Source organism: Salvia splendens, chromosome 9 (genome assembly GCF_004379255.2).
Source record: "Salvia splendens isolate huo1 chromosome 9, SspV2, whole genome shotgun sequence".
Classification (NCBI taxonomy): Eukaryota; Viridiplantae; Streptophyta; class Magnoliopsida; order Lamiales; family Lamiaceae; genus Salvia; species Salvia splendens.
This window is the reverse complement of record NC_056040.1, coordinates 6414708-6432501: the sequence shown is the minus strand read 5'-3', so window position 1 is coordinate 6432501 and position 17794 is coordinate 6414708. Positions and strand designations below refer to the sequence as shown.

Below are 17794 nucleotides of genomic sequence, written 5' to 3'. Positions count from 1 at the left end.
ATTAGAGATAAACAAATACTTGTACTAAATACTACTAGTATAATGCATACATAAACTCAAATAAATGTGACTGGGCATGTCTTACCTTATTTGGTTATCTCGAATTCATAATTTGTAGTAGTATATTGTTATATACAAATATTTTTATAGCTTACGTAAAATCGTGACCTTGTCGAATAAATGTGGCACATTTAATGGTTTCCCAAAAGTAGGAAAATTTGAATGGCATATTAAGAACTTCTAGAATGTATAATTGAGATAGATAATGCATCGCATTAGCTTTAATAGTCAAGCATTATAAAGAAAAGTGAAACTTTTGATAAAAATATTTTGGATAAGAAGTGAAATAATTTAATAAAGAATTGGATAAAAAAGTGGGGGCCCATAGTTGAAAATGCACATTAGGATTGTATTCGTGTCCGGTTTATAGTGAAGTATGTGCGTCGACATTGTTTTTCTACAATTTCCAAAACAAAATAGAGTAGGTGTAAAATTGCTCCACGCCTCTTTAATATATATGAGTGTAACAAGGTGGTCATTAATATTGAAAGAGGGTACAATTGTAATTTCGCATGGGATCGGTCGACCCGGTCCCGACCCATCTGAATCCGCCAATTATTACTGACAAAACTATTACACATGTAAAAGTGAAATACTGGCAAATTGTATAAATCATTTTTCAATAACTCTAATCTTACAAATTATGTGATATTTTTCAGTGTACAATGCCATGCATGGAATTTTATTGAAGAATAAATTTGGAATAAAAGTTAAGTTGCATAACATTGATCAAATAAAAGTGTAAAAACTCATAGCTAATTAGTGGAAACCTTCACGAAAAAATATATGGATACTTTAACGAGCTAACTAACAATGATCATTAGATTAGTATTTTTGGTTATTCTATCAGTATACATTTGTATGTTGTGTTTGGTGTTGAGCATTTTTGCATTCATAAAAAAACAATGATTGTTATATAAAAAATGTGTTAGATCTTTTGATCATTTCCTCCAAATGACACTTAACAATTGTAATTTTTAAATTAAATTTTCCTTAGCTATTATCCAATATATTTAGTATATTAACCCTAAATCAAACATGAAGAAAAATAAAGGCACACAAAACATCCACGAGTGGCGATATCTTTCCTACTACAAAACGAACTCATATATTAATTGAATCGGTATGATATTTGTTTTAATAACATAAACGAGCACATAAATTTAAATTATTATAAGATGTTTTCTTTAAAATTTCTATGTTCTTACAATTATATACTTGGAGAAGGCATCCGATTTTTAAAAAAAATACTTCAAATTAGTAAATATTTTAAGACTATTTTAATTAAAACTATCAATGTACATTACACAGAAACAAAACTATTAGCAATCTAAGATCCACTTATTTCTACATTAATATTAGCATCTCCATGACCTATTTTAGTATGTGGCTTAACAAGTAGCAATCTCAAATGAACAGCTGAGAGAAATTTTAGGATTTGTACGTCTCTATTAGTCACAAAAATCAATGAACTAATACTCAGATTGATTTTCCTTCACACAAAAAAAGATACTAATAATAGAAATTTTTAGGCTGAAGCAATCACACACACACATATAAATATAAACCCTAGCTTTTACTTAGATAGTGTAGTTAACAAGAAAAACATTGCAAATATGATCAAGACATGTTTTCTCTGTTTATTGGTTAGCCATGTTATGCTGGGAATTGATGGTGCCCCCAAAGGCCGCATTCTGCAGGGCGAGGCCGTTTTCGATATCACAAACTACGGAGCTAAGGGCGATGGCACAACAGATGATGCAATGGTGGAGAAATTAAACTTTCATATTAATCAAAAGTGTTAATTCAGTATCACTGAAATGCATGCATCTATATTAGGAGTATAAGAAAACATAGTACTACTAGTTGAATTAATAGTGCAATTTTAATTAATTACTAAGTAAAACACAATATTCTAATATAGTCCATGTATCTTTGTTAGGCATTGATTCAGGCATGGAGGGCGGGATGCGATGGTACTGGGGCAGCTAGGATTCTAGTCCCGGCCGGGAAATCGTTCATGATGGGAGAGGTGATCTTGAGTGGGCCATGCAAGGCGGTGAAGCCGATTGTCCTCGACATCCAGGGCACCCTCAACGCCAATCCGGACCCCAGCTCCTATTCCAACATGATGTGGATCTTGATAGAACATGTCGACGGCATGATTGTCACTGGTGGAGGCACCATCCACGGGCAAGGACAAAATGTTTGGAAGTATGCTGACGAGGGGAACCGTATGCCCGTTGTATGTATTACTATTCATTCTTACTTTCCAAAAAGTGTCATTTGTGAAGTATGTAAAGTAACCGTACACCTTATACTACATACTTCACACATGACACTTTTTGAAAAAAAAAATTGTCTTATGTATGCATTTTTTAAGTATCACTATTCCCTCCATCCACCTAACTTTTGAAACAGTAATTTATTAAGATGTTGGAGGTAATTTTAAAGGTTAGAATTAAGTGAATTGTGTGAATAGAATGGGACAATAGGTTATGACAATAGTAAATTTACTACTAATTGATATTGTTATTTTGGCAGAGTTTTACATTCCAATCATCCCAAAACGGAGACATAAACAACCTAAATTTCGTGGATGCAATGGGATTCCATACCAAATTGATCGACAGCATCGACTTGAAGGTGAGCAAGTTGAAGATCACCGCTCCCGACGAGAGCCCCAACACCGACGGAATGCACTTTAGCAATGCCACGAACGTCGACATGTCCGATTGCGTCATTGGGACCGGGGACGACTGCATCTCCATCGGGACTGGTAGCAAGAACATGTTGTTCCAGCGAATCCAATGCGGCCCCGGACACGGACTCTCGTACATACATACCACATTTTAATTCAACATACAATATGAAGCTACATACCTAAATCATATGCAAAACTCATTTTATTAAATTAATCTCTTTAGTGTGGGGAGCTTGGGCAAGCGGCCTGACGAATTGCCCGTCGGGAACATCACCTTCCTCAACTGCAGCCTGACGGGGACCACAAACGGCGCGAGGATCAAGAGCTACCACGACTCGCCCGAGCTCACCGCTGACCATATCATATACAAAGACATCATAATGGATAACGTCAAGAACCCCATCCTCATCGATCAACATTACGACTCCAAGACCAAGAAAGAGGTACGCTAGTAAACTCGAATTACACATGCATAAAGCACATACTACCTCTGTCATTTAAAAATAGAAACTTTCTATTTTAGAAAAAAAAATTATACTCTAATAAGGTAAGACATTCTTCACTAATAATACTTCAATAACTTTTTTCTTTCTATCACTCTTATTTTACCAATTGTGTATTAAAACGCATACTGTTTCAAAAGTTTCTACTGCTATTTTAAAGGATGGAGGTAGTAAATTTATGAACACAAGATAAACAAATAAATGTAAACACCTGAGAATGTTCATCTAATCCATTCTCAATTTAGAATTGAAGTAAAAACGTGAAAACCGATTGCATTGAACGCTCATTCACGTGCTTTTGGTCTTCGTCTTCTCTCCAGCAATCGAACGTGAAGATCACTGACGTCCACTTCATAAACATAAAGGGCACGACCATCTCGAAAGTTCCAATTCTATTGAACTGCAGCTCAAAGTATCCATGCGACAACATTGAATTGGCCGACATTGACTTGAAACCGGTGCCTCCGTTGACCGAGAGCTCGTCGGAGTGCGTCAGCACTACCAACTTGAAAGTCACCGGCACCATAATCCCGCCAGCTCCGACTGCTTGTACTGTCCCTTAGAACATATTTAAGCATGCATATCAGTTCAAGAAATTTCTTTAAATAAGTGTGCATTGTGATTCAATAAAAACAATAATTTTGTTGTTTGAACTTAATCTCGTGTTTAACAATGTGTATATTTTAATTAATTCATGATTGTTTTGCTAATGTAAAGAAAAAATAGACACAAAGTAAGAAAATAGTTATTTTTATACGTAATTATAAAAATCAAAATAATATAATGAATAATATTGTTCACTTTGAAGCATTAAACTTGAAAAGATATACAATTACAAATCTATCAACCATTAGACGTATAGATGTACCTCTACTTCGATCTTAATCAATTGTTTGGTGAACAAAATGTGCTTTCTAGTTCATTAATTTACTCGTATTTTTGTAATGTACAGGAAAAGGGATGTTATATTAAAATCATAACCAAATCCTATTAGATAAGAAATGGAGTACTTAACAAATCAATAAATTGGAATATCTAATAAATATGGAGTAATTAATTATAAGACATGTGGCAAGTATTAATTAAATTGAAAGCATATATAATTGTAGAGTGATAATTAATTAATGTCTCGGATTCAAATCCACTATTATGCAGCCTTTAAATTTTTGTTCATTTGCTAATTAAAAACCAATATAAAAGTGTAAATATGTAGTGTCGCTCAATTTTTTCAATTATGATCTAACTATATCTTCGTCCAGTTAGATTAGATTAACATAGTTAACGTGAATATATTTTTATCTTTGATTTCATGCGATGTTCGTCAATTTTCATCACAGTGTTAACTACTTGTCATCATAATGTTACAAAATCTTTATTACACTAGTAGTAATATTCATTATGATTTATGAGATATAGTATAGTTACATTTGATCTAGTTAATTTATCATTTATATTTGCCATCACAGTGATCATGATAGTTTATTATTATATGTTAAACATGTTGTCAATATGAAAATTATCTCATGCCTATGTAATAAGACAATTTTCCTTTCAATCTCGTACCGTGTGTATGGTGAAGTTTTGGTTGCCTAAAATTTCGATCGTTCCTAAAATAAATCAACTGAAAATCACACTATATATTGGAGATTTTAGCCTCATAACAAAATTTTGATACCGATGTAATGAATCGTATTTTCTTAAATCTCATTCGTCTATGTCTTGATGTAAGTTGTAATATGTGTACTTAGACATTAGTTATGCCTAAGGGGTTAGTCATGGATGAAAATTTTGAACACGAGTACACGACTCGCACATGACAGAACGTTGATGACATGATTTTATTTTGTTGACACGACACGATAACAATGCAATATATAAGGGCATGAACCCGACGTACAACACGACAATGGCACAAACTCGACATGACAACTTCACGATAATTATGCGAAATGATTCATGCGCGTTGCGAATGAGATATGAACTGACGACGACGTGGTAATGATATTCGTGGCGGTGAAGATAGATAATGGAATGGTGGCAACATATGTAAAGTGAGGATATGAAACTCAAATTTCTAATTCTAATAAAAATTAAGAATAATGATGTTAATTATTAACAGGTTATACGAATCCGACCTGAATCGAACTCAGAGCCCTAACTCAATCTGAACTGTTTGTAATTTGTATTACATCGAGCCGACAAAAAATGAATACGATAAAGTTTGACATAATCAATGGCTTAAGCCCCCTACCATATATGTTAATCGTTTTTTATTTATATGTATAATATCATTGAATTTACTTTATTTTGTGTGAATCATTGTACAAAAGCTCTTACCATCTCAACTTATATTCTCAAAAGTTACAGACTCTGATTTTAGAATATATAGTTCCTAGCGAAACAAATTTTTGCGTCCACTAATTTATTTTATACACATTATGTGGATTAATATGTTAAATTTCTATTGTGTAATGTTCGCGTGATTAACTCAAGCTAACTCATAACATAATACGCACGTATCAATGAGTTTGGATTTGTTTTTTTATCATTGATAAAATGTTGAGGTAATTAAATACCCCGAGTAATGAAGTACCATGATAAACTGAACCTGAATATAAATAGTAAATAGAAAAAAATATATTAATATTGACAATACTTAATGACTAAAGTCTCAATTTGGTCTTTAACATATTGCGTTTTTTTAATTTTGGTCCAAAACATTATCTTTTGAATTATTCGGTCCCTCACATTTGGTCCATTTTGGGCGGTTCCGTCAAATTTTTTACGGTTTTAATTACCGGGTCACAAATCCGTCACTAACTGGGAGAAACTAATCCGTCACTAATCCGTCACAAATTCATCACTAATCAGTCACTAATCCGTCACTACGTACACATGCATAAAATTAATATTTGTAAAGTATATAAATATAGGTATTTACTTTATTAGACTTTATAATTAAATGAAAGTGTATGTAATTGTGTACTTATAGAAAAAGAGCCAAATTTTATTAGGCTACATATAGAAACATGTAAATACGTGTCCGTCGATTTTCAACAATAAAATATAGAAGTACCACTTTTTGGTACCACTTAATATTCTATATTTTAGTTAGTTAATATATTATCATTATTCTAATAATAGTACTTTCATGCCTCAATTTCCTCCTTATTTATGTAACTTACACGTAAATGACTACGTAAATGACTAAAATGATAATTAGTGACAAATTTGTGACGGATTAGTGACAGCTTTGTGACCCGGTAATTAAAACTGTTAAAAATTTGAAGGAGCCGTCCAAAATGGACCAAATGTGATCCGATTTCAAATGTGAGGGACCGAATAATTCAAAAGATAATGTTTTGGACAAAAAAAAACGCAATACGTTAAAGGACCAAATTGAGACTTTAGTTATACTTAATTAGAGTGTTCCTGAAGTCCTACTTATACCGTACAAAACTTAAATTAATGCAAAATTAACCAAGTGTTTTCCCACTATGTATCACTGTAATTACACAAGTTCAGTTAATTAATTACTTGATTCTGATAATTTAATCTTATTGAATCTAATTTCTTTTCCTATTAGAAGCACATATTATAATCCTTTTAATATTTTTGCTTAATTAAATCTAGTCTTGTTCGTAACAATTTGCTATGAATAATTCAAGATCCACATATTTCTACATCACCTCACAAATTTTTTCATATTCTGTCTGTGGCTCAATTCAAATTAATGAACAGCTGGAAGAAATTATCGATTTGAACTTAATTTTTTTTTGCCAAAAGTAGGATTAAGAAGTTTGAATTTTTCGCAGACGATCGCATATATAATGCGTGGGCAACACATATTAATGAGAAAGAGTAAAATAAACTTGATAAGAAATAAAATGAAATAATATTGGTGAATAATATATATGGCTAGTTCTTCTCATATGATGGGCTCCTTGGCCTTAGGCATAAGTTGTTTGATATTATCAATGCCATCGCGGTTGCCGGCGAACAACGCCGCCTCCTGGCTGAGACGGTCTACGACATCACCAAATACGGCGCCAAGGGCGATGGCAAAACCGACGACGCAATGGTTTGAAATCATACAGAGTAATTATTTAAATTTATATTGTAGTGATTTAATAAAGTTGTTTTACACATGTGGCATGCAGTCATTTATTCAGGCATTTAGGGCAGGATGCGAAGGCAAAACACCGGCGAAGATTGTGGTGCCACCAGGGAAATTCATGATGGGGGAGGTGATCCTAAGCGGTAAGTGCGACGCGCCCCCGCCACTGATCATCGACATTCAAGGTACCATCTTGGCCAATCCCGACCCGAGCGCCTACTCCAATAAGATGTGGATATTGCTCGAGCACATCGACAACGTCAAGATCAGCGGAGGAGGCACCCTCAATGGCCAAGGGGCCAACGCATGGAAGTATGCCGGAGAAGCCAACAGAATGCCTGTCGTAAGTTTACCATTATATATATATACAACACATGCCATAATTGTCAGTTTAAATACTCCATAATTTTGAAATTAAACTATAAAACTTATTTATTGTACTATATTTTTCTGAATTCATGACAGAGCTTCACGTTCCAATCGTCATCAAATGGAGACATTAGCAACCTCAATTTCGTGGACGCAATGGGGTTCCATAGCAAGTTGATCGACAGCATCAACATCAAGTTGTCAAAAATGACTATCACCGCCCCCGACGAGAGCCCCAACACGGACGGAATCCATCTCAGCAACGCCACCAACGTCGAGATCATCGACTCCGTCATTGGAACCGGAGACGACTGCATCTCCATCGGCACCGGCAGCAAAAACATCTTAGTCAAAAATCTCAAATGTGGCCCTGGACACGGACTCGCGTGAGCACCTAATATATTATATTTCGACGATACAATTTTTATAATTAATTAAAACACTCCCCGGGCAGAGTGGGGAGTTTAGGGAAGCGGCCCGACGAATTGAGCGTGGGGAACATCACCTTCTCGAGCTGCACTCTGACGGGCACAACCAACGGGGCCAGGGTCAAGAGCTACCACAAGTCGCCGGTGCTCACCGCCACCAACATCGTCTTCGAAGATTTGACTATGAATAATGTCAAGAACCCCATCATCATCGATCAACATTACTTCTCCAAGACTCAGCCCGAGGTATACATATCATTTTTCAAAACTGAGCACTGCTGTACTGAAACGTGATATTTTTTGGTGGTAGCAATCAAGCGTAAAGATTAGCGACGTTCACTTCAGAAGAATCAAGGGCACGACCATCTCAGAGATTGCGGTGTTGTTGAACTGCAGCAAAAAGGTGCCATGCTCAAACATCGAATTGGCAGACATAGACTTGAAACCGACTGGGGAAGCCAAGACCGTCTCGTCTGCATGTGAGAGCGCCGTCGGAATCAAAGGTTCCGGCGTCCTCAACCCTCCTGTTCCCAAATGCTAGGCTTTTACTTTTTCTCATTATAATTATTTATTTATTTGCATATTCGCGAATTGTATCGCCCACAAATTCCATCTACTGTACAATTCTTGTGAATAAAACAGGCAATAGCACTTCATTTTGTTAAACATGTGCCCACATATTGCTAATACAGTAGTACTACTATTTTTTTTATGATGAGGGAAGTATGATCAAACAATCTGATATTTAAAACATTGATTTTCTCATCCTTCTTTTGTTTTTGTTTTACGCCACATCTTAGTCAAAGGACTCAAAACCAAACGACGATATACTATCACACTGTGTGTACTGTGTTTTTCATGCCAAGATTCAAAGCTGATAAAGAATTATTACGGCATGCCAAATTGCCAATACATTATTTCAGTGACAAACACCTCCAATCTTAGGACAACTCTAACATCTGCTATACTAAATATCATCACATATTACCCAATTTCTCTGTTTCCCCTTTTGCAGCCTGCTGGCGATTAATCAGCAAATAGCCGTAGATTTCCAGCAGGAACGCGGTGAGGAACACGACGAGGCAGAGCTTAGCAAACGACATGTCGAAGAACCAGGAGCACCAGAGCGAAGATAGCACAGACAGCGCCCAGACCATCATTTTCACCCTAGTCGAACTCGCTGGATCCTCCTTCACCATCCCCATCTCCATCGTGTACTTATTGATCACTGCCTCAGAATCTTCCCGAACTTTCCCTCCCACTTCGTAGCTCACGAGCTTGACTCTCTGAGACACCAAAGACGACCTCTTTGGCCATTCTGCTTGCCATAGCGCCTCCCACTTCGAAGAATCTCCTCTTCTATCAACACCATAATCCATAACCACACCATCTTCACTATCAACTTCCCCATTTGCAACTTTACTTATTGTAGCTTCACCATCTCCGTTATCAATCAAATGATCTTCGACTTCCTCTTCATTCGCCCTCTTTGCATCATCCTCGTCTGGCTGAGAATTGGGTTGCTGCAACATATCCCCATTCTCATTCAGCTCCACATTTTGGGGGGCTTCCTCACTTTTACCATTTTTCGTGGTTCCCTCCACCTCTTCTGTTGGAATCGGCTCTTCCTTATCGACGTTGAGAATGATTGCTGGTGATGGATGAAGTACAGATTTCTCCTCATTAATTTCTCCTTTACCACTGCAAAAAAACACAAATTCTTTTTCTTTCACTTCCATTTCTAAATGTTTATCATCAATTTCATCTCCTTCAACACCATTATCCTCTTCTCTCTCAGATGCCTCAGTAATTTCACCATCGTCATCACTTTCTCCCTCTGCGCTATCGTCCTCAATGTAGATTTGCTCATATTTTGAGTGATCATCCGAAACAACTTTGTCCAATTCCCCTTTCTTCAACAAAGGAATTTCTGATGAAGGCTTGACGATTACGAAGCCATCATCAGAAATTGCATCTGCCTCTACATCCTGAAGAAATTCGTAAATTGAAATTTTCAGTATCTGAATTGATCAAATTCAATTCAAAATTATCATATAACACGCCCGTAAATCATATGTATTCTTGACAGACTTGTTTGTTGCATAACCAAATTAAAATAACAGAGAGAAAAACAGAGTTACCACTTTCAAGGTGTGAGCAGAAACCTTTTCTAACTGAACCTCTTCTTTTCCCCCTTTCCTGCACAAAATCAATCTCCGATTTACACAAAAATCCACCATAAACACAAACAACTCTTCGAAATCATATAAGAAATCACACAGACCTTATGCGTTCATGCTCTTTCTCTCTCTTCTCGTCAATCTCAGGTGATGAATTCCGGTGGCGGTTATCCTTGCCGGAGCTCCACCTCTTTTGGCCGAACACAAAGGCTGCGGTAGCCAACGCGCCGCCTAACAGAACAACAACTCCAACAGCGCCGCCGCCGCTTCCACCACCGAGTTTTATGTCCAATTTGTTGCTCCCTCGTTGATCATCTCGAGATTTCTCGGTTTCCGCCATGTTCAATATGAATATGATGTTCCTTTCTTTGTGATCAAGCCAAAAAACAGTATTAGTTGTGTGTGTGTGCGCGACTTTTTTTGTTGTAATTAATGCCTAGTTTTTTCATTGATTCATAATATACGCTTTCGGAGTTTGAAGCGGACGTCGCATTCCATTTTACGGAGTATATAATTTTTTGTTACTTATTGGTGAAAAAACATGTCAAATTGACGTAAAAGTTAAAACTCATAAATTAGATTAAATATTGGCGAGTTCCGATTTGGAAAATTCACGGAATAAATTGTGAGGATAGAAATTTATGGGATAAGAAACATGGTGTTGATAATCGTTGGTGTAAATGGATGAAAGATGAATAAATGGGAGGAATAGTAATGGCTCGGCTGGTGCGATTGTATTGCATTGAGATTGACGACTATTGATGCCCACCAAATTCATGTGAATTATTGGCTCGCCTGGTGTGTATTGATGTCCACCTAATTCATGTAAATCCATCTAATTTTGGGGACCATTGTCAACAATTTTAATTTATTTAATATTACCTGTCTATTCACTATATAGTCAAATATCAGGTACCTAAATTTATTAATTTGTTTGCCACCGCTATCATTGTTTAACAAATTTGAGTGTACTCAGACATTTCATCTTTGACTAATGGCAATCATAATTTATATAGAAAATAAATTACAAATATCCGTTCTATTAGTATTCAAACAAAAATTATGACATGACGATGTCGCGTGGCATTAATTAAAATAAAAAATAAGATGGTAACATAAATGGTGATTTGTGGGACTCAGTCACAAACAATTATTATTACTATTAGTATCCACTATCAAATGTTTGATATGATTATAAAACCCTTTACAATAATAGCCCGAGTTCAATAGTTATTGAACGTATTTTTATTTTTATTTTGATTGGCTACTGAACGTATTTTTAATTTAGAATGAATATCGTCATCAAGAATTACTTAAATCAAGGTGCTATACTTATTTGTCTGGTGATTAGTGAAACTATTTTTTTGAGACACTTGCATGAGTGCATCCATTAGTAAGGATTAAATGCTAAATTAAGACAAACAAAAACAGTCTGTTCAAGATCAATTTATGTCATCGACGCATTATATTTCGAATTTTATCAATTTCCTATAAGTTTCGTTTATATTGCAGCCTAAATGTTCAATGTAATTTACAAATTTTTCTTAAAATTAAATTTCCTAATTTACCCTTGTGATCGATATAACTCGAACCTTTGACAATTGATATATTGGTTCGAGAGGAAATATTTTACCAACTAAGTTGTGATTCACCTATAATCTTTAAAAAAAAGTAATCGACCATTCCATAACCCCACTTAGCTAAAGTTTTGGAGCCCAGGCAATTTAAAAGAAAGAAAATATGTCCAGCCCAAAACATGTCGGGCTAGACCCAACAGTTATACGCTTATAATTGGATTTGTCGCAAGCTTATATTGGGCCAGCAAATAATTACCTTTTTTAAATGGGGATTTTCTTCAAATGCAAATTACTACTAGTATCTTTACATTTTTATCCTTATTCATTCCAAAAATATTACTCCCTTTGTCGGACATTAGGAGTCACTTTGAATTTTCTGTATTCGTTTTATAAAAATATTAATAAATAATTAAAGTGGAGAAATGGTAAAATAAAAGAGATAATAATATAGATCCGTCCACATTAGGAGTCACTTTGACTTTCTTGTACTCGTTTTATAAAAATGATAATATATTATAGTTAAAGTAGATAAATGGTAAAGTAAAAGAGAGAATAATATAGAGACAGGAAAAAATAATAAAATCTAAAATAACAAATTTAAAATTTAATCCATAGTCATAGATTAAAAGAGCCAAAATAATAAAATTTAAAATAACAAATTAAAAATGTAAGGTACAACATGAAGTTTCTTTAGGATTATCTTACCGTAAACAGCCTTCTTCAATAGTGCGAAGGTGTCTTTTGTTGAGGGGTAGAATCGTAAACAAAAGGGCCGACGGAGTACAACCTCAGTTTGCTGGAGCCGAGCGTCCGATAAGCCGATAGAGGCGCGCCGCTCAAGCCACTGCCGATGTTGGTGGCGTAAGGGCAAGCCTTGAGCTTTGAGCTGTGGAGGAAGGTTTTGCACTGCGTAATTTTGAAGCCGTCGGCTTCAAGCAGCTCGGTTGAAAGCTTGGCTAGGAAGTAGCCGTTGGCGTCGGTTGGCCGGCTCAAAACCGAGAATGGAGCCGTTTCATAGCCGTCTTTATCAAGCCCTACGCATGTAATTCTTACTACACTTCCTATATTCAATTTATGAAAAGAGAGAATAATATGAGTTTATTACAAAGATATTTTTGTTGAATAAATTAATTTAATTGGTAAAACTCTTTTCAGCTAGTAATTTGAAAATTGGAGTTATAAGGTGTGCATGATAATATGATATGTTGTTGTATGTCAGTATGTGCCAATAAGAGTATAAAAAGTATGTATATATTTTTTTAAAAATACTCCTACTTTTATCCACCTCTGATTATTTCATTGCTCAATAGTCAAATTAATGTGGGATATTAAATATGAAACCTTTAAATTGCGAAGCCCTCGTTGGAGCATTTTAAAGTGATGATAAAATTGTGAGATTGATGATAAATATTAGTATTTGACACATAATTCTTCTATAATTAAGATGCAAACAATTCATGCACATTTATAGCAACAACAAGAGTTAAATCTTATTTTGAGTTTATAATTTTGAAAAATCACAAAAAAAATAACTAAAATTTAATTTTTTCATATTAAAACATTCTTCAGCTAATGAAAATATAATTTATATAAATAAAAAAAACGACATAAAATGTTGACCTTTGTGCGGGATGACTCCGGAGGCAGATTTGCAGTAAACGACTCCTTGCACGCTGAAAACTTCTGGAAAAAACTTATTGTTGGAATCATATGAATTCGGATTCGGGCCATACCCGTAACCGGTTGCCGAAGCTCGGACAATCACAGTCAACGGAAACAGATACAACGTTAGCAACAACGAACAGCGGTTTCCCATAGCCATGTCGTTCGATTCTTAATTCAACTCCGTTTGTTTCTTTTGATTCAAATCCAATGCTTTTTTATGCCCATATATGTTGTTTATGTATAGGCATTAATATGTCTGATGTTACGCACGATTATGTAATTTGCCTTACTTGCCAGCACGATATTTTCTTTTTTTTATGCTCTAATTAGTTATAAGAGGTTTGGGTTTTTTTTATTGCAATAATATTATTTTGTACATTTTAATCAGTATATATCATAGAGTCAGTAGGTACTGGTTACAATTAACTTATATTACTCGCGTACATGGCGCACAAGCCTTTTAGTCTCATGAGATTGATGTGGCGAATTTTCCCAATCCTCGGATTTTCACATAATATTAGTAGTAGAGATATATTTTTCAAAATTCATTCATTGTAAAATTTATTTGCATATGGATATTATTTAAAACCAAAATTTTGGTTCTTGATATCTAACGTTAGTTATACTGAAGATGTGCAATCACATAGAGGTGAGAAGGTAGCACGTCCTTTGCTCCGGCCTATTGAAACTTCCTAAATTAATTATTACTATAGTATTATCCAATTGAAATCAATATTTAATTCGGATTACTTGTCTGTAATTGTGAAATCAATAATCAAAACAAACATACAGACGTTTGAATATAGTAGTAATACACAATCCGCGACCTACAATTCTACAAATGAATTTTAAATTGCACCTTTTGTGTACCATACTTCAAGTAAATTTTAAATTATATGTATATATTTAATTAAAAATTTATTGATACTATTGTAGGAGTACTACTAATTATATGTTACACGCATACACTAACAGACAAACAAAAAAGTTTTAACAAGGTTCAATAGTAGAATAAAATGAAATTTTAGACAGCTGACTAGATAATGATTGAAATAAATAATTTTTCTCTTCGAGTTGTTGAATCTCGTAAATTAAAATATTCACTTGCTTTAGAAATGGGATTAGAGATACAACGTGCTTCCGAGGTTTTGTGTTTTTTTTTGCTTTCCATTTTGGGGATTGTTGTCAAACAAATCTTGCCTTAGATCAGCTTTGAACGAATCACCTATTTTTAATTAAATATTTACATATTCATTTAATTTGGCTTATAAGATGTCAGAATTTATTTTAAAACTAAGTTGTGGAAAATGGTTTATAAAACGATATTGATTCACATCTACCTATGTGATCGTCATGACTCAAATTTCAATCTAAATTGTAGGATACAATTTAAACACTGACTATTTTTTGTTCCTCGGATGTTCTAAAAGAGGTTATCATTAAATATATAAATAATTGATAATCTCTGTCAATTTTTTTAAAATTGAGTAATAAGTTGATATTTTTATCTTATGTAAAAAATAAGTATATAATCTAAGCAAAATAATAGTATTTGTTAAGTACATACATTTGTAATGATAATTAGTAGTAGTAAATTACTTTTTCTATTATATATAGTTCTCGTAGTACTATTTTTTATTATGGCTTAGCTGATATCAGCCATTATTTTATTTTATTTGATTTGAACTACTACTTAAGAGCATCCGCAGCGGTGGCGGTAGGCGCCACCGCCGTCCGTGCCAGCGGCAAGGCGAAGGACCGCCACCGCTGCAACCGCGCCGCTGGCACGGCGCTGCTCGATGTATCGAGCACGTCCGTGCCAGCGGACGCACACGTGGCGGTCTCCCATTCGCCAACGGCATAGCCGTTGGTTTCAAACATTTTTTTATTTTTATTTTTTAAAAAATCGGATTTTATTAAAAAAATCGATAAAAAATAAAAAAAAAATTTCACTTCCCCAAAAAATTATATCCGTTTATAACCGTTTTTCCCCACTTTTTAATTTTTTTTTATTTTTTTTACCCCAAAAATACACACTTTCATCTATAAATACCCCCAATTTCACTCCAAAAAATTCACACTTTCACTACACAATTCTCATCATCAATCTCTCATATCCATTTTCATCTTCCTCTCACACCCTACAACACCACTATGTCCGGTAACGACGACAACCCAAGCGGCTCTCACGGTTGGAACCCCGAATGGTTCGGTTCGCAACCGTTTCATAGTCCGGAAACGGAATATTCGGCCCCTCCTCTCACCCAAGATTCGGGCGTTCCGAGTGGCTACCGGCCATACCCAATCGACGATCAAGGTGCCTCCGATGGGCGCTACGGGTGGACACCGGAGCCTAGGCCTCGCGCCCCTTCCCAAATGCCGAATCCTCCATCTCGCGCCAGTGTCAGCACACCGTACTCACCAGCGGAGATGGAAAGATTGTTCAAGGCGTACTTGGAAATCTCCGAAGATGCGGTGGTTGGAACGAACCAATCCGGCGATCACTTTTGGTGGCGCGTCTCTAGCCGGTACAATGCACACCGGCCGCCGGGAACGATCGAGCGCAACGAGAGTATGGTGCGCAACTGCATCGGCCGAGCCAACGAAGAAATTGGCAAGTTCAACGGCTATTTCATCCAGGAGTCCCGGAATGCCGGGAGCGGCCGAAGCGAGGTCGACATCATCACCGCCTCGCTGAGCACCTACCAATCCATGAACGGTAAGTCGTTCATATATCTTAACGTTTGGCAGGAGACGCGGACGCACCCGAAGTATAAGGGAGGCATAACATCCTCCTCTAGCGGCTCCTCCAAACGCTCACGGTCGGCATCCCTATCCGACGCCGGCGAAGAAGTGGCTAGCCAACTCGCCGAAGCTAACTTGGGTAGCCCCGATGCCCAACCAAGCGGTTCCCGACGCCGACCGCAAGGTAGGAAGAAGGCGGCGGCCGAACGACGTCGCGCCGCGACTCCATCTGCCCCTGCTCCCGAACCCGCACCCTATGTTCCACCTCCACCCCCGAACAACTCGTTGTGGGCCCTTTTGGCCCAACTCAATATGGACGATAGGTCAACTATGACCCCCACGCAACTTCAAACGCACGAGTCCATGATATTGGGTCTCCAAAAACAATTGGGGTTGGTGCCGCCGGATGCGTAGTCTTCCTCGGGTTATATTAGCCAATAATTATGTAATTTTTAATTTTTAGGAGTTTAATTATGTAATTTTTAATTTTTAGTATTTTAATTATGTAATTTTTAATTTTTAGGATTTTAATTATGTCTTTTTATTTTATTTGTAATTTGTTATTTTTATTGTGGTTTTTTTAATGAATTTTAGTATTATGAAAATGTTTTTGTGTAATTGAATTTTATATTAATTGTGCTCGTCCTTGCGGAAGAGCACAGTTGTGGGTGTTGTGCTCTTGCCAGAGAGCAGGCATGAATAGTACCGCCCGGGCCCACAACCGTGCCGCTGGCAAGAGCACGGTTGTGGATGCTCGAAGAATCCAATTCGAATTTGGCGGTCCAAGAAAATGCAACCAGTCTTCTAAGGTCCAACCCAGTATCAGGATTTTACAGCTAATCTAGAGGATTTAAAGCATGGAAAAAAAACTATAAAGTCAGTGGAAAAAATATTTAGTGGACCTTCCACACTAAAGTGTTACAATGAAATGGTGTACTCAACCATTTAATTTTTGACAAATGAAAAAATAAATAGCTCACATCCAACTAGACATGCCAACTAATAGAGTTATTTTTGGATGATATTCATTAAACCACTTTTATAGAAGATATGCATTAAATCACTTTTATAGAATAATGCATAATTTTTGATATTGAAATTATCAAAAAAAAAAATTACCTCCTACGTATACACTACATACTTATATATATAATATAATAACAATAACATCTTATATGTACTCATCATCTTTTGGCATCAATAAAAAAATAAGTATAATCACGAAGTACAAACACTTTGTTAGTATTATTTAAATTTTATAATTATAATTTTTTTCTTATATATTTATACATAAAAATATATATGTAAGTGAAAATGCACACAAACAAAAAGTATGATCATAATTTAATTTTTCTATTTTTAGTGCATTTAAAGAGTTCTACAGTATGTACTTAGTAACTTAATATGAAATTTAAAAATAAATTATAACTATTTAAGTACGTAAAT

The 17794-nt window shown here is 35.6% G+C and overlaps 4 protein-coding genes across 5 annotated transcripts; 2 read left to right on the top strand and 2 right to left on the bottom strand.

Annotated features, from left to right (window-relative positions):
- The first annotated feature begins 1668 nt into the window (after window positions 1-1668).
- Window positions 1669-3925, top strand: LOC121747591 (exopolygalacturonase clone GBGE184-like). Its single transcript, XM_042141662.1, has 5 exons — window positions 1669-1826; window positions 2003-2305; window positions 2605-2894; window positions 2988-3207; window positions 3588-3925. The coding sequence occupies exons 1-5, from the start codon at window positions 1677-1679 to the stop codon at window positions 3828-3830; spliced, it is 1206 nt and encodes a 401-aa protein (XP_041997596.1). The 5' UTR covers window positions 1669-1676; the 3' UTR covers window positions 3831-3925.
- Window positions 3926-5823: 1898 nt separating this feature from the next.
- Window positions 5824-8722, top strand: LOC121749064 (exopolygalacturonase clone GBGE184-like). The gene is made up of 6 exons (XM_042143680.1): window positions 5824-5831; window positions 7222-7348; window positions 7428-7727; window positions 7850-8139; window positions 8208-8427; window positions 8492-8722. Exons 1-6 carry the CDS (start codon window positions 5824-5826, stop codon window positions 8720-8722), a joined length of 1176 nt encoding a protein of 391 aa, XP_041999614.1.
- A 326-nt stretch (window positions 8723-9048) lies between these two features.
- Window positions 9049-11047, bottom strand: LOC121749537. 2 transcript variants are annotated; one of them, XM_042144104.1, is made up of 3 exons: window positions 10466-11047; window positions 10347-10380; window positions 9049-10169 (listed from the first exon to the last, which is right to left on the bottom strand). In XM_042144104.1, exons 1-3 carry the CDS (start codon window positions 10699-10701, stop codon window positions 9159-9161), a joined length of 1281 nt encoding a protein of 426 aa, XP_042000038.1. In that variant the 5' UTR covers window positions 10702-11047; the 3' UTR covers window positions 9049-9158. The 2 variants fall into 2 exon arrangements, with proteins under 2 accessions (XP_042000038.1, XP_042000037.1); XM_042144103.1 differs by having other exon boundaries at window positions 10323-10380; window positions 10466-11043.
- A 1611-nt stretch (window positions 11048-12658) lies between these two features.
- Window positions 12659-13760, bottom strand: LOC121749063 (protein SEED AND ROOT HAIR PROTECTIVE PROTEIN-like). The gene is made up of 2 exons (XM_042143679.1): window positions 13559-13760; window positions 12659-12999 (listed from the first exon to the last, which is right to left on the bottom strand). Exons 1-2 carry the CDS (start codon window positions 13758-13760, stop codon window positions 12659-12661), a joined length of 543 nt encoding a protein of 180 aa, XP_041999613.1.
- Between the last annotated feature and the right edge of the window lie 4034 nt (window positions 13761-17794).